A 15,989-nucleotide genomic window follows, 5' to 3' on the forward strand; every position below is an offset into this window, starting at 1 on the left:
AGAGAACACAAAATCATATAAATACAGGAACAGCACACCCGTCGCACTTGCGTGAAGGTCAGGCCAGCTGCTTGCGGGCGCCCGGCGCAGCGGGAACAGCCGCAGCCGTCCTGGCACACGCAGGGCACCAGCCGCACGGGCAACTCACGACACAAAGGTCACCTCGATACCCTGGGGGACCTGGAGAGAAATGGGTGCCCACACGCTCTGCCTTGCCCCGCTGGTCTGTCAATTGAAAAAACGGAGGAAACGTTGGCAAAAATTGGAAGGAATAATAATCTGCCTTTAACTTTTGCCAGACTTGCCGATATGGTTCAAGGGGGCTTCAGCAGCCTCTTATTTCAGCTGCGCTTCCAACGCTGTCAGTGGTCGTACAGTTCCAAACTGGGTAACATTTGCGGCTTCACAGAGACCTAAAGCTCTGTTGCACCATAGGCAGGTTAAAGAAACCAGAAAGTCAGAAAGTGAACAACGTAGGTACCACTGGGCCACATAAACTTCCATGAATGGAGAGTCCTTTGCATGTGCAAAAGCGCGTCACGGGCAGTCGTACGCCCGCGCGCGCGTGACGGATCAGATGCCTCTGCGGCCTCTTACGGGTGCAAAGGCTTTATGGAGACAAAGGCTTACGATTTTAAAATATGTTCCTTGCAGAAGGGGATTAAAAAATCGGTTAGTAATATGGATAAAAACATACTTCAAATGAAGAGTTATCTTTTGGAAAGCTAGAGATAGCTTTTCTTAATATCAAATCTACCAAACAGAACAATCCTGGTCTCTCAGACACCACCACCACGTGCTCTAGGAAAAAATGATCTTTTAGCAATTTCTCTTCTCCTCGTGAAGCAGATGAACGGTCCTGAAAGCAAAGTAACTCCCTCTCCCTGCTCTTCAGCGTATGCACAAGCACAGCAATATCGGCGCCGATGATGGCGAAACATCCTCTTGGTCGGCCTATGGAGGAAGCAGGCGGGACCTCCCCCGGACAAGAGCCACAGAGCGCCGCCTTCGTGCAGCTCAGCTCCTGGGGGTCCAACTCCTCACCAAAACCGGCCGAACGCTCCGCAGGGGCACCACATGCAGAAAACTGAAACCAAAAGCACCTTCTCTGTCGGCTCCCTCACAGGTCCAGTAACGTGAGAGGTTTTTTCTCCCCCCAAACCAAGTCAACCAACCTGCCAGAAGGCCACAGTGTTTCTGTGGTCGAAAATCAGCTTTTCAAGTTCATAATGTGTTCTGCAGCAGCACTTACGGAGTACAGCAGGTACCTCACGCGGCTTTACAAGGTACGGGATCCTTACTGCTGTGCTCCAAAGCTCCCGAGTTTGCTTTTAAGAACTACAACAACAGAAAGGGTGGAACCTGTGTATTATAACAGTACTGAAAATCTCATGGAAAAGACAGTGACTCACTGCTGTGGATGTTTCCCACAGAAATTATTTGATAAAACTAGGCGGAAGGCTGCTGCTCTCTCTCCTGTGCCTGCCCTTCCCTCAGCCCCATCCCCAGGCGCAAGTAGAACCCTTTGAGCCTTTAGCCACGTTCACAACACACACGTTTGAAGGGCAGCCACAGGATCCTGAAGTTAGGTTCATTTTTTGGGACGTGATCTCCACAGAATTACTCTGCGCTGTCTCTGAAGCCGGGCCCTGCTCCGGACCCAGGCGGTTTTAGCGAGGGGCGAGCAAAGCCTAACAAACCCCTCCTCGAGCAGGGCTGTGGTCACCCACCCTCTTAGCGCACGGGGGGAAAGCAGCACCCCGTAGCGCTGCGATGGCCTTTCCCGATCCCCTGGGAGGAACCGATTTGGCTGACTACGGCCAAGGCTACTGCTCATACTCAGTAAACATTTCTATCTTATGGGAAAAAGCCAAGAAAGGTGGGTCTTAACGTGTAACAACCCAGGGTGTAGAGAGGGAACACAACATCATGTGTGATCATTATGGATTTTGAAGCTTTATACTTGAGAAGACCCAAGGAGTTTTCACACAGACCATGACCTATACCCCCTCTAATTAACCTATCAGCCATGACAGGTCTGTGGAAATCTTTGTTTTCTTTCCCAGTAAATGTGAAGGTAATAAAATTCCGGAGAGAGTCATACCAGTAAATCCGCTTAGCATTTTGACATGCTCTGCTTTCCACTCACAAGGACAGGCTGAAAATACAATATGAGCAGCATCCTGAGCCTGCATGTTCAGGGGAGAGTATTTTGCAGAAATTATCGTTAAATAAAAGCAGTGGCCGTGCTCACGCTGACCCACACGCGTTCAGTGGCCTGAAACGCAGATACAACAACCAGCAGCATTAAGGACGCTGGAACTGCGTTCACACCGCGTGGCCCTTTGGTGACTTGTCATGTTTGGTATGAGCTGTTAAAATATTTCCTATTTTGTTACGAGTAACAGCTGTTTTAAAGCTGCATCGAGATCTTTCATTTATCTTATGCCTGCAAGCAAACCCCAAAGGCTCTGTGGTTCGACCTCGGCAGTGGCAGAGGGGATGCCCAGGAGCGCAGGCGGGTGTTCTGGCTGGCAGCCACCGGAGGCTGCAGCTGGGCAATGGCACGAACCCTCACTTCTCCGTTACCTTTGGAGAGTCCTTCTATGAAGCTCAATTTAGAGTCCCTTTTCCCCCCAAACCCACGGCAACGCTGCCGCAGAGAGGATGTTCGAGCTGACCGTCCCGAGCCCGCGCCAGAGGCACGGCCTCGCGTGGAGGGGGATGAAGGCTGCCCTTGCAGGGCCAGCAGAAGTCAAGGGCAGTGTTTGTACCTGCTTCCCCTGACCACATCGGGCCCTAAGTGAGGCGCTGCAACAGCCGAAACATCGGTGAACGAGGAGGTTTGCTCCACTGTAGTTTGGTTGTGAAAAATCAAAAAAGTAGTACCTTGAAAAGCTGTAACTGAAGCATTACGAAGAGCCTGAAACTACAGGTAAATCAAGGGCAGAAACAACCCTAAAGCACTCACTGCTCCCAGCACGGGCGACGAGTGCTGACCCCATCACGTTCCCAGCCTTGACTGCTTTAGAGATTTGGAAATAAACCCTAAACGTGCACACCAAGGTTCTCCTTGGTGGTGACCTGGAGCGGCCACTCGTTAGTTCCGCAGAGGCCAGCCAGCCAGCGGGACCCCAGCAAGCGTTAGCGGTTACTTCTCCTCTGCACGCAGGCCCGCAACACGTGGGCAGCCTTAACCCACCACCGAAGCCCCCGCCCGGGCGCCGGCAGCCTGCGGCAGGCAGGACGGCTCTGCCCGGGCCCTCTCCCCGCGGCGGCTGCAGGGCTGCCGTGCGTCAGCGCAGAGGGAAAATGCAAAGGGGCCACATTGCCTGGAGCTCTCTCGCGAGCTGACAGCTCGAGCAGCTGGAGCTGTCACCCGGCAGAAGAGAGAGGCCCGTCAAGCTAATATTTTTTCCCATCCCAGCGCTGATTGCTGGGGAGGAAGCCCTCCCTTGCCATCTCCTCTCCTGGAGATCGTAGCCGGGAGAGCTCCCTCCGAGACAATCAATTAAATGGAAAAAAGAAAGGGCCCAGGCTGAGAGCCCTGACGTTGCTCTCACACCCGCTCCGCTGCAGCTCCTGAGGTTACACCAGGCTTGAGGGAGAAGCAACCCCAGCACCCCCCAGCCGCGGGGGGTGGTCCAGGCCGTATGCCCTCGTAGGTGGTGGGCGAAGGGAGAGACCGCCCCGGTACCCACAGCGGTCTGCGGCTGCTTTGCAGGGAGCTGCAAGGTAACGATGCAACTTCCTCGCCATCTGCGCGGACTCGTACGCTTCTGAACCAGGCCTCGTCCTCCGGGTGTTCGTTTACATCAGGCTGTTCAAGTCAGAGGAGCTATAGGGGGTACAGAGCTAACGCCACCCAATGATTTATGGTATTTACTATGACTTTGCCCTATCTCTACTTAATAATAGACCATTTCTAACCCTTACAGGGACCCTAAGAATTTTACTAATTCAATAAAGTATTTCTCTTTCATGAAAAATGCAAGCTATCATACTGTCAGGATGCACCACCCTCATAAAGGGTCTGACCGCGGCTCGGGAGCAGTCCCCCGGTGTATCGAGGATGCAGGAGCTTCCCTTTTGTTCCTTTGTATATAACTACCAGCAAGGTGTTTAAACTCTTCAGACTGCTAAATGCACGAGCAGATGAACGACTCCAAGGCAGACACCGCTGCCTGAGTCCGACAGAGGAAAAACGGTGTTTGATTTCTGGTGTCGTCTCTGCGACTGTAACAAGTGCTCCTGCGGGAGGAGGGACGCGCCTCCACTCGGTCGCTGCTTCATCTTCCAGCAAAATCGTGCCTTTGTTTATAGCGTCCATGTGTTGTCACAGAAATCATTGTGATTTCTCAGTTTTGCCATTAAAAGATCCAGAAAGCGGATCAGAATTGCTGTGTCACGTTATTTGAAGATGCTCACGTGGGTTTCCCTGCATGCGCAGGAAGGAGGGAGGTAATGGAAAATAGGGAACGGATTCATTCCGTGTGTCTCGCTCAAAGGCGTCTCTGGGGAGAAAGGGTGAATTTGGGGTTTCTGCAGAACATCCTGACTTTCCTCCTTCATTAAATCAGGTAATTATGCTTGATTCAATTGAAAATTTCATTTGGCACCTTTTCGTTCTCTGCTGTCGAGCAGCTACCATGGGCCAAGAGACAATTTCACCAGGCAGGCAGGGCCCATCGGCCACCGGGCCCTGGCTCTTCGGGACGCTGCGGTGCAGGCAGAGCCTCAGCGACTCCCTAGATGGGCTGGCAGCTGCCGTGGGGGGAACACAGTGGTGGGAGACCGCCATATTTCAGAGCCAAGGTGTCTGAGGCTGGCAGCGACGGAGGTAGTTACGGACCTGCCGTTTCTGCCGGCGAGTATGCGTTAGGAGTTAGGTGCACAGGGCAGCGCGGTGCTGAGAGCCACCCAGCGCGGCGTTCAGTTGCCGAGCACCGCGCGTTCCTGTGGTGGTGACAAAGTCCAGGTGGGTGGTAGCTCTGTGGAAGAGGGGCAGGAAAGCCGGTAACCAAGACCACAGCCGGCTGGAACAGGCTGCTGACCCAGCAGTGAAGGATGCTCCAGTTCGCTGAACATCAGCTGTAAGAATCAGCTGGATTAAACAGAGAGGGGAAGCAGGCCAGGTCCCTGCACCTCCTCCTGAATACTCTTCACAGGGAGGGGAAGACCCCAGAGAAACACCTTGAGTCCTGCCTCCTTTGGTAACTCTTCCCACTCCTCTGCTCCACCTCCCTGAGCTTCTCCTCTTTGTTCACTGCCTGGACAACCTCTACAACGGCAGCGTTGGGCACCTACGATGGCACGTTTTCCTGCTCACCTACCGAGAAGGAAGCTGGCGCACCTCGCACCGAGCCCTGCGCTAACGCGTCGGCTTCTCGTGCCTCCTCCCGCGCTGAAGGGCGGCGCCGGCGCTGGGAAGGAAGGGCTCGGCGCTGAGGTTCAAGCGCCGCGTGTGGCTCCGCCGCAGCGTCCCGGTCCAGCCGGTCACAACTGCCAGATGGTTTCAGCACCACCTCTTCTCGCGGTGGAAGCAGCTGAGCAGTGGCCCTTCGCTGCCAGGGCGGTCTGGAATTTTCTACGTCCCAGTTACTAGAAACTATTTTTTTTTTTTTTTTTTTTTTTCAGTTTCAGGCAACACTGTCATATTGATCAAACCCAGCACTTGGCATGTGCTGCGTATGCTGTAATACCATGGCACAGCTACTCGTTCTCAGATGTGTGTATTTTCAATATTCAGCTCTATGCGGATTCCCTAAAAATGTGCAAAAATATTATACAGAACCTGGACAGACTCTTACTCCACCTCGTACACAGAACTGACAAAACATCCTATGGGTTTTCAAGGAAAATGCACATAGAAGTAAAAAAAAAAAAACAAACCAAACCCAGAAAAACCAAACAAAACCGAACGGAATCACTGCTCAGTTAGCATTAAAAAGAACATAAGTCTGTTTGAGACAACAGTTACTCCAGGTTTTGTTTTGTCTCAGTCAAAATTATATTTTAAAATCACATGGCCATTTGAAATATTCCTTTTGCTTTAAAGTGGGGAAGATAAAGCTCAGCACCTAGCAAGGAGTGTTTTAAAATAAACCAAATCTCGTCTGTTGTACATGCAAGTATTTTCTACAAGACATTCGTGCCTGTAAAAGTCTGGAGACAAAAGAAAAGCATGTGTCACCTTTTCAACAAAAAGGCTGCAAAATCTCAGTTTTATGTAAATAAGCAGGCATGGCTTCCAAGGCTTTAAAACCAGGGAATGCTGAAAACGTCTATAGTTCCTCAACTCAAGTGTTGCTCCTGGGCAATGCTATAATATTCATTAAAGAATCCATTTATCAACAGATACCACATGTCAGAGTTTTCCAGCACAGTTTTCCTGACACTCCACTGAAAACGATGCTTTAAAAAAAAATTAAAATGGAAAGCAATAATCCGAGATGATTTTGCCGGCCTGTTTTCTTCCACAATAGCCATTAGCAACTAAAAAAGCAAAGATTTACACTATATCCTTTCTGATAACGTCAAGCATTTATGCTTTATTTTCCAAATCATTAGCATGCACAAGAATGACCTCATGGTGAACAGATGCACTTGGATATGGCAGTGATTAGATCAGTCCTCTCAGCAGTCAAGTGTGCCCATTTCAATTAACCCTTTGAAGCACTAACTGCAAGTCTACGCTGCTGAAAAGCAGGTTTGTGGGCTCTCTTTAAAGTGGAAATCTGCCCTTGTAAGTATAAAACGCTCAACTATAAATCCTTCTCTGGTGGAAAAGCTATCCCTTTTCCTTTCTAGAATACCCGTCTACTTCCAGTTCCTAAGGGTTAACACGATTCTGGCTTCTGATCTTAAATGAAAAAAACAAACAACACGCTCTTTTTAGTCAGCAGAGGTAATTAAAGTTGGAACGCTTTTGTAGCTGTTTGTGCCTGCTTCATTTTTATGATTTTTTTTTTTTAAAAGTACACACAAGTATTTTGTTGAATGACTGCTTTTCTTTTTGGCTGAGGGAGCAAGAACAGAAGAAGATAGCAGCTTAAAACCCCATCCTCTAAAACGAGAGAAATCTGCAGAGGGAAAGGATAAGAATAATTCAATAATGTTGGATTACTGAGGATTTCCTGGGCTGACTCTCATACCCAGCCTAATTAAAATACAGCATGTAATGTACCAGTTTAACAACAAAGGACCGTATTCTCATCTTTTGTTCCTAATCTGCACATCCCCTAAATGAGTTCAGGGATGTCCGTTCTGCCTACCAGGCTGCATTTTCAACGCCGAAGATACACAGGGCTATCCCTGGTACATACAGGGAGTTTAAGGCTCCACTTCTGACAACAGCAAAAGAGGTCACTTGGACAGTTTTTGTGCACAAAATGCAGCACCTGCAAGACTATTTGTGATACGGGAGACTAAGCCAGGGCGTTCTTCAGGAAACCCACGTCCCACCTGAATCTAGGGGAAGCATCCCTAAAGGCAGCATCAGAAAACAAAAACATTTAGTTCAAATAAACAGATCATCGTTAATAATACACCAATAATGTGTGTGATTAACAGCTGCATATTCAGTTCGTCTGATGGTCTTGATTTGCTTCTTATACCGCGTTAACGACTAAAAACAATCTTAATTTTCATGAAGAGCATACCACTCATTGGCCCTTCCTATTGTGCGCACGTATACACAGCGATGATAGGATTACAATTTGGTGGTATTAAGATCAGAGGAGAATTAATCTTACATTTACCTGAAAAGTTTAAGCTAGTCAGGGTTAGTAGCATCAGCTGGCTTGTTACTTGAGAAGGGGAAGCACAGACCTGTGTCAGCTCCATACATTTATTGCTCAGTGATTCATTTTTTCTATCTGAGAGCAGAAATTCCCCTTTTACGTGATTAAAAATGCCATCCATACTTCTTAGGCGGCAGAGGGCCGATTTTGCAGGCACAGGACAGGTGAATCTAAGCCTGGAGGAGGTCTAATCACCCGTGACACGGGGGGCCAGGCTGCACGCTGCAAAACGCAGGGCTGCCGCCGCTCACAGCCCGCGACCGTCCTGCTCGCCCCCGGCTGTGCCCGCGCCGACGGGGGAACTGGCGGCTCCAGAAGAGTTTTTCATCCCTTTCTAATCATTAACGGGGACGAACGGGCGGCTGCAATCTCAGCCAAACCGCACCCGGGCTGGTGCTTTACTTCCGGGCACTGCCGGCGCGTTGGTAGGACCCGCCAGCCTAAACCACCGTCAGCGGGAAGCAGGCGAGGCTGAGGCAGGCGCTCCCTCCTCCTGGGACGGGGACTCGCCCGAGCGGCGGCTGCCCGCGCTGGCAGCGGCGGCGGAGCCGGGAGGTTGGCGTCCGCAGCCTCCCTGCCGATTGCCAGGACGGCATTTGATGGAAAATACTTGCTAATGGCAACGACTGACACAGCTCTCGGTAATATTCGGCTAAATATGCAAGTAAATCAGTAGGTGAGGCGAGGAGGCTCTCTGAAGCAAGGATTTTGATGCCAGAAGCCATGACAGGCCTCCAGTTGCTTTGAGAGCATGAAATAAAGTCTGACTTTCAGAAGTCCAAAAATCAGGACCTGACTGTGGCAGGTCTTAAAAAATGAATAAAATCTTGGAAGCTTTAAAACACATTCAGGCACGAATGACTTAACAGCGTTCTGAAAAACTTAGGTAGATATTAGGAAACATTTTAAATATTTTTGGCATACAAAATGTCTCACAGACTTTAGGAAGTGTGACGACAGTATTATCAAATGAATCTGTCCTTGCTTGGGGAACTAAATATGTATATCAAAAGATCACTCTGTGCTGCAAGAAGAACGCTGAAACTGAATACAGTCACGCATAGAGCAAAACATTTAAAATCCATCAATATATCTATATTTTTATTTGCCGATACGTCAACAGATAAATGATTCAAAGTGCTAACAACACTGGGCATGAAATCTACATTTCTATTGAAACGGATAATTTTTTTTTGCCTCAGACTTTTGGCAGGGTGTATAAAAGAATTTAATTCACAGCTGTTCTACTTTTTAATGTAGAAAACATTAATCAAAGCTTTAAGTTATAAGCTTTTCTAATGTTGTTTAGTATTCCAGTTCAACAAAGATCAATAGAGGCCATCCCTGTGTTTCTTGACGCCTCTCCAGGAAGCAGAGGCGCGATTATGTAAATAGCACCGGTTCCCCTTTACTCCTGCCAGCTTGCTTATCTCCAAAGCCTTCTGCCTGCTGCTACTGGCGACCAATGCAAGGACATGCATATACCTCTTATCTCCTAACAAAGCTCTGAAAGCTCGAGGATTGGAGCCAGTAACGTTAAACAATGATGCACGGCTGATTTTATTTGTAAGTGATTTATTTTAGTAAATTTAATTTCTTCCTCCAATTTTTCAGTTTAGATGGAAGATATTTGCTAACAAGTCAGGCTAAAGAGAAATAGAGCAGGTGTCCTGCAACATGTATATAGGTTTGAAATAATCTATTAAAGAATCCGAAAGAGTAGCAGGGAATAATTAGAAAGCGCCTGTTTCACCCTCTGAGTGTAAAAAAGGGATTAAGGAATCTTTGTCAGGGAGTCCAACACACGGTGACCATATACTTTCTGGAGGCTGGAAAAACAAATCTTGAGGGTACCAGAAATCTGCATTTCAGAGTCAAAGCTTCCTTTCAGGGGTCATTTACTTAAACTCAATTAAAAGAGCAGAGTAGCGGTCCCTATCTCACTGACTGCGTGCTAACTTAAAATCTCGACAGGGCACATAAGGCATAAATTCACCGAGTCCAGCGTCACATTTTCATCTTTCAGGAGGGCTGATGAATGATGAGCGGCATTAATGTGTGCGTGCATACATATCCACGCACGCACGGACATATATCCATACATACATGGAAAAAGCCCCGAAGAGGTTCCAGGCCAGGTGTTGGAAGGAAGCCTGAAATTTGCTCATCTATATTTAAGGGAAATGTTAGCATACTGCACGCTGCTCTGATTTTCTAACAGAACACCGTTCTTACATTTCTTTTGCATTAATCCCTGACCCTGGTATCTCAGCAGCATAATCCCCATTTAGCATTAGTAGCAACGGCTTCTACTGCGAGGAACTATTTTTCGATAAGTAAGCACCGATTCAGGCATAGCTTTTGAACAACATATTCCCAGCTCAGCAAGAAACCCACACTCCTGAATGAACCAGAGCACATTACTGAGAGAAAGTTCATTAACCTTGCTAGATTCGGGGGTTAACAGGATAGCTGAAGAAAGGAGCAGAGTGAATAGCTCTGATGCAAAACAAATTAAAATGAATGTCATCATTCCTTTTGATATTCATTAGTTGATTCAGGGGAAGAACGGTCTTCTTAAATTTGCAAGCATTTATCTACAAAAAACAGGTGTACATCTGCTGCTCAAGTGGTTCTTAGCGCTAAAGAGAAGAATAACGTGCGGAGACTCACCAGTTCCACCGAGGGAGTAGCTGGGAGAGGGAGAAAAAACCTGAGCGGCAAAATCCTCAAATGTCATTACTTCTTTATGGTTCTGGATTATTGCTTCGAGATACAGAGCTCTTTCTTCATAACTGCGACGACCAGGTTAAGGAAACGTGTGCGCAGAGTAAAATGCTGTTACACGATGTCCACGAACAGCAGCACTTCAGACCCAGAGTGACACTAACCAGGCTGTACTCGGGCATGGGAACGGGGGGACCGAAACCGCCCAGTGCTGCTCAACGGTTCTGAGCGCGAGTGATGAGGAGTCAATACACTTAATGGCTTGAAAATAAGGGTAATACCTTCGTGAGGCAAGGGCAGTGACTCAGGAGATCCGACAGATTGCTAAAGTTACCGAGGGCAGAAACAACCCCCCCGCCCCGACTGCAGGCTTTTTTAAACCGAAACCCAACTTCAAGAGACAAGCTGTGGCATTACAGAAAGTTCCTGGTACACAATATTCCTGCTACAATGGCCCTGTCAGACTAGAAAACTGATTAGATCGGAGAAACAAGCTACCGGGCAGAGGAGAAACAACCCCCCCCCCCATATTTATTTGATCACTGCACTTCTGAGAAGAAATTAACCGTAATGAACACAATTCCTGAAAGTGTGAAGTTTATATTTAAGGCAGGTGCTAGAAAGTGTAAAGCCTTCTGTATCCCAAATAAACGATGCACCCTGGAAAAAACCACCCCACAACTTGCATGCATTATAGTCTGCATAATGCAGATGACAAAGCAATCTAAAATCAAGACTATTTCCTTTTAATTAAAACTCGGCAACCTGGAACACACAGCATTCAAATGTGTAATCAAAAACCAGTCACCAATAAAACTTACAAGCGTAACAAGCTGAAGCAACTTTCCAGCTGTCTTAATAGGACCCCTGCTTGCGGCAGCTTTTCACAGCGGAGAAAGCAAATCTTTTCCTTTTGTGTGCAGCTTCTGTTTTCTCAGAAGGTGAATCATACACTCCCAATAACAGGATAACGTCTGAAACAAACCTACAATGGGCTGAAGAACCTCACGTATGACTTTATGAATTAACGCTCGCAGGAGCCGGTATGACATCTCATTCTCTGCTTCCTCATCTAAAACAAAAGTTCTGAGATCCTCATTGTGCTTGTGTTACGGGGAAATGCACTCTAACTCTGCAAGGCTGTTACGCGGGAGCAAAGGCCAATTTAAATTTAGAAATCGGGAGCAGCGAGAGTAACGCCAGTGACACCATAATGCAGGTGAGGGTATTTGAAATTGAAAAGCATTACTAATTAATATTGAAGTGCCATTTGTGACTTTCGCTACATTAACAAAAACACTCCGAAACAGTATTTCAAAAACAACAAAACAAAACAAACTGGCAGAGGAAAGCGGTACTTAAAAATAGGCCACGACGGTCTAGCGTTCTTCCTCAAGGGGAATAAGCAAAGCGCGGCCTAATTGTACGCAAGTTCCTATAGGCACGGTGCTAAAAAAGAAAAAAAAAAAAAAAAAAAGAACAAAAAAGAATTTTGCTTTTAATGCTAGCGGAGGACGATTGAAATGTGATAAATCTTGTTACAAACTTCCCGTGGAAGCCTGAAGAAAGAAAATCAATACGTAGCATTTCAGAGTTTGCACCTGCTGACAGCGTTATTTGCTTAGTTTTTCTCTCCCTTTTCCCTAAGCCCAGGAGAACGCATTCCTGATAGCGCAAGCATTAGCCCGCCTGCGCTTGGGGCTGGCCTCCCTATTATGGGCTGAACTCCTGATGACTCTTGTTAATGAATAGGCTGCCAAACTTCCTAGGAGAGGAGGCACACGCCTGGGCCCTATTCTAAAGGGACTGACGGATGCCATTCACTTCTCATTACGAAGATGCATATTCCGCGGCGCGCTCGGCTGTTGCCAGGGCGGTGCGGAGCGCGCGGCCGGGCGAGCGCTGGCCCCGCTAACAGCGGGACGCGGGGGCTGCGCGGCCGTCTGGCGAACAGCCCCTTCGACACGGAGCTGGCACGTGCTGGCGCAGCGGGAACAGACCCAGGCGTGACAAATTGCTGAAAGGGCTCGGATAAACTTGCGGCTGACGACCACCTGAGCCTGCGGACCGGCCATCAGCGCTCGATTCATTGCGCAGCCTTTTAGGCTGCGGTCTGCTTGTGGGCCGGCTTTAAACAAGGCAGGGAGACTATAAAGGCTTTTCATGCTATGCCTAATAATATCCTGCTGTTTAATGAAAGACCTTGCACATCTAACACATAAGCATACAATGCGCAGAACAACTGCTAACACACCAGCAGTTTGTACCGATTTTGCTAAATATTGCACGGAAAAAGAGAGCGAGGAGATTTTGACCGCGTTAGCTTTACGTCTCGTAAAATCCTTATTTATGAGATGGAAGATGCCCCTAACCGCACAAAAGACCGGGGAAAAAAAACACTCAGCCAAACAGCTGGGCAGCTACAGGAGAGGCATCTGAAAAATAACACACTGAGCTGAGTTTAAGCCAAGGTCCAGGAAGCTGTGCAGATCGATCGGCAGCTTGAGAGGCGTACGAGGACGCTCCCAATCCAGCGTCGCTCTCGCGGATTAGAAAGCGGACAGCAGTAGGTGCCGACAGCACAGACTCGGCGAGGGCGAGCGCGGCATAAGCCGGCTCTGCTTCGCCACCACCCTTCGCGGCTCAGCGCGCTCCTTACGCCTCTCGCAGGCTCCCCTAAGCACGAGCGCCAGGAGCACCTGGCAGCACGGTGGTCCGGCCGTACGGGCAGCGAGCGAGATGCTCGTGCTGATTTTCACTTACAGCCTGATCTAAAAAGCGTTAAGGCACTGAAGGAAAGTATCTCTGTTTTAACACACGCATTAGGGAAAGCAGTTTGGATTCATTTTTTAAAAAAAAGGTCAACTAAAGTTTTACCGAAGTTTAGGAATTTCAATGCAGGCATTAGGAACACAATAAGCAAGCTGCAAGAACCCTCTGAAGAATACCTCCGGCCTGTAAACACAGGTCAAGAAAGCAGCACGCATCACGAATACCGCCCAATCTCTCGCACAAAGTCTTTGTTCTGTAACTGGCTCAAGTCGCGTTTCCCGCATGCAAACACAACCGCCGGTTTGCTCCCGAGTTGTGCTTATGTCAGGAAGCTGTAGGCATCGCTGCGTCAGCCGCCTGTCAGACACCCGCAGCCCCAAGCAACGGCTTTTGAGGATCTGAGGGAACATAACGTACCCAAGGAACAGGAACGCGAGGGAGATGGGGGGCGGAGGAGAAGGCTCAGCATTTGAAGACCATTTGTACAGGAGCGGTCTGAAACAGTAGTTTTCAACTGCAGCCTCAAGAAGCTTCGTATTTATCACCGCGTAAGAACGCTTTCATCCAGGTAATCACTGGTGCAATACCTGACCTGTCAGAACGGCAGCCCTTGTAAATGTGCGGTGCCTTCATCCTTAAGAACCAGCGATGCGATTTTACTTACTTACACGCGTTTGAGTGTTAAGCTGAATCTTTTTAATATGAAATTTGTCATCTCTGTCCTGTGGGCTTTCAGCACAGCGTATCTGACAGGAAGATGCCCACGGACGCTAAGCCTCACTGCATGGTTCAGCTCAAGCCGACATGCGCAGAGGGCCATATAAACTACTACTTTTTAAAGAACGCACCACATACATCAGCGAATCCCGCTCCTCATAGCTCATTGCTATGCTCTGGGTCGAGCAGGGCCCGGAGAAGGCCTGAAGTGCCTGGCTGGCTTTTCTACAGAAGCCTCAAGGCTAGACTGCTGAAGCGAAGCATGCAAATCATTTTCTGAAGGCGGCCTGGCTGCAGAGAGGGTGGGTTGTGATCTTGAACCCTACCCCGGTGAAGGAGCTGGACAGCTGGCTTCCCTGATTAACTAAGCCCCCATTTATCTGTAGGTTTTGGGCGTCCCCTGAGATCTTCAGATAAATGGAGTTATACCAGACATTCAAAGGAGCTGATCAAAAGCCGCCTCTTTTAATATGTATGGCAATTTGACCCACCTCGTCAACGACTGCATTATTTTACATTTTGCTTCTACCAAGGCAAAACTCCACAGCAAAATGTTTCCAACGGGCACAAGCATTTTCATTTATTGCTTATATTAAATGTTGTAGAGAGCCGCGGCAAGGCCTGAATTATTGGCCATGAATATACATAACTGTGGGAGAGCAGGAATTTAGCTCCAATTTGAATACAGCAATCAAATCTCAGTATTTGAATATTATGAGCTTTTATAAACTGCTTTATAAGTTTATCAGTTATTTTAATAGTTCAGCCATACAACGTAAGCTGTTTGAAGAAAACCTTAAAACGCTAAGATTAGCTATTTGCGATAAACCGTTTCATCTTACTGCAAGCAGTAGGATGATCTGTGAACTTCTGTGGTGAAACACATGCAGGACCTCCTTCCGGATGGAGAATCTGAAAGACGACAAAAGGTAGAACTTTTTGAAAATTCACCGGAGACGCAGGTACCAGCCAGTGCACGGCTCTGACCTACGAGCACCCCTTCCGCATTCAGCCTCTACAACGTAGAGCCAGTTTCAGACACACGTTTTAAAATGTGAAGACTTCAAAGAGCCTTCAAAGTCCCTGTCACCTGGGTCCTGCAGGTGAACTGAGCCATCCTGGGGTCAAGATCTGTCCAACGTTTCCCTCTCTGCACGTACACGCAACATTAAAAAATAAATCTACATATTAGAAGAAAGGAGAATATAGTAAATGATTATTCAAACCGATCCTGAAAATTTCGAACTTTTGCTTATTAACCCTAACTCTGTGCTGACCGCAAGCAAAAATACCAGCTCCCCATCACTGCTGAGGGGATCCCCACCGCTGGCCGTTGCGGCCAGCAATTCCTTCCCCACAATATTTTTAGAAAATAAAAACATTTTGGCAACATTTATATAGTCTCACCAATAAACGGAAACAACTGTGTATTTTGTTGACACAACACCCTCTTCATGCAAATAAAAGTCAAAATTATTTGTGGGTTTGTGAACAGGCACAGGGAGAACGGACTGGCTGCGCTCCACGGCTCGCTGTTTGCTGCGTGCCAAAGCCAAGGGGCTCTAGTCCCGGGACTGGAACCCAACCGCTCGGGCCCACAGAGAGCACACACTGAAACAACTGTTCCTCCAGCTCCAGAGGGACTGCCAGGGAAGTTAATGCGGACTGTTGGCATGAACCTACTGCAATTCCCATCTGTGATGTGCATCCCACCCTGAGAAGGGCTTTCGGGGCATCTGGCCAGTGGAGAAGCTGAAAGCATAGAGGTAGACCGCTCTTTCCAGCCCAGCAGACATCAAGGCTGTCTGCATGTCCACGTGCCAACTCCTGCTTCCACCCAACTAGGGGGACTTGAAGAAAGGGAAAATCTGTGAACTTACTGTTCAACGCAAGAAAGGATGTTTCCCAAATCTACGCTAGGGCTTTCCAGCCTCACCAGTGCTTATGCAGGTGATCACACAGGTAGTGTGT

At 48.1% G+C, this 15,989-nt stretch overlaps 1 protein-coding gene across 2 annotated transcripts in view; it reads right to left on the minus strand.

Moving 5' to 3' along the window:
• The window catches only part of RALGAPA2 (Ral GTPase activating protein catalytic subunit alpha 2), a 132,841-nt gene that overhangs the window by 3,649 nt on the left and 113,203 nt on the right, over positions 1 to 15,989 (minus strand). The window contains exons 38-39 of one of the 2 annotated variants that reach the window (XM_064445502.1): positions 10,476 to 10,597; positions 2 to 7,082 (exon numbers count right to left, since the gene is read on the minus strand). In XM_064445502.1, coding sequence (XP_064301572.1) covers positions 6,895 to 7,082; positions 10,476 to 10,597 — 310 coding nt within the window. In that variant the 3' untranslated portion in view covers positions 2 to 6,894. Of the gene's footprint in view, position 1; positions 7,083 to 10,475; positions 10,598 to 15,989 lie in introns of those variants that run through there. The other variant, XM_064445503.1, reaches the window with a different exon arrangement.

The sequence above is a fragment of the Phalacrocorax carbo genome, chromosome 3 (assembly GCF_963921805.1).
Source record: "Phalacrocorax carbo chromosome 3, bPhaCar2.1, whole genome shotgun sequence".
Classification (NCBI taxonomy): domain Eukaryota; kingdom Metazoa; phylum Chordata; class Aves; order Suliformes; family Phalacrocoracidae; genus Phalacrocorax; species Phalacrocorax carbo.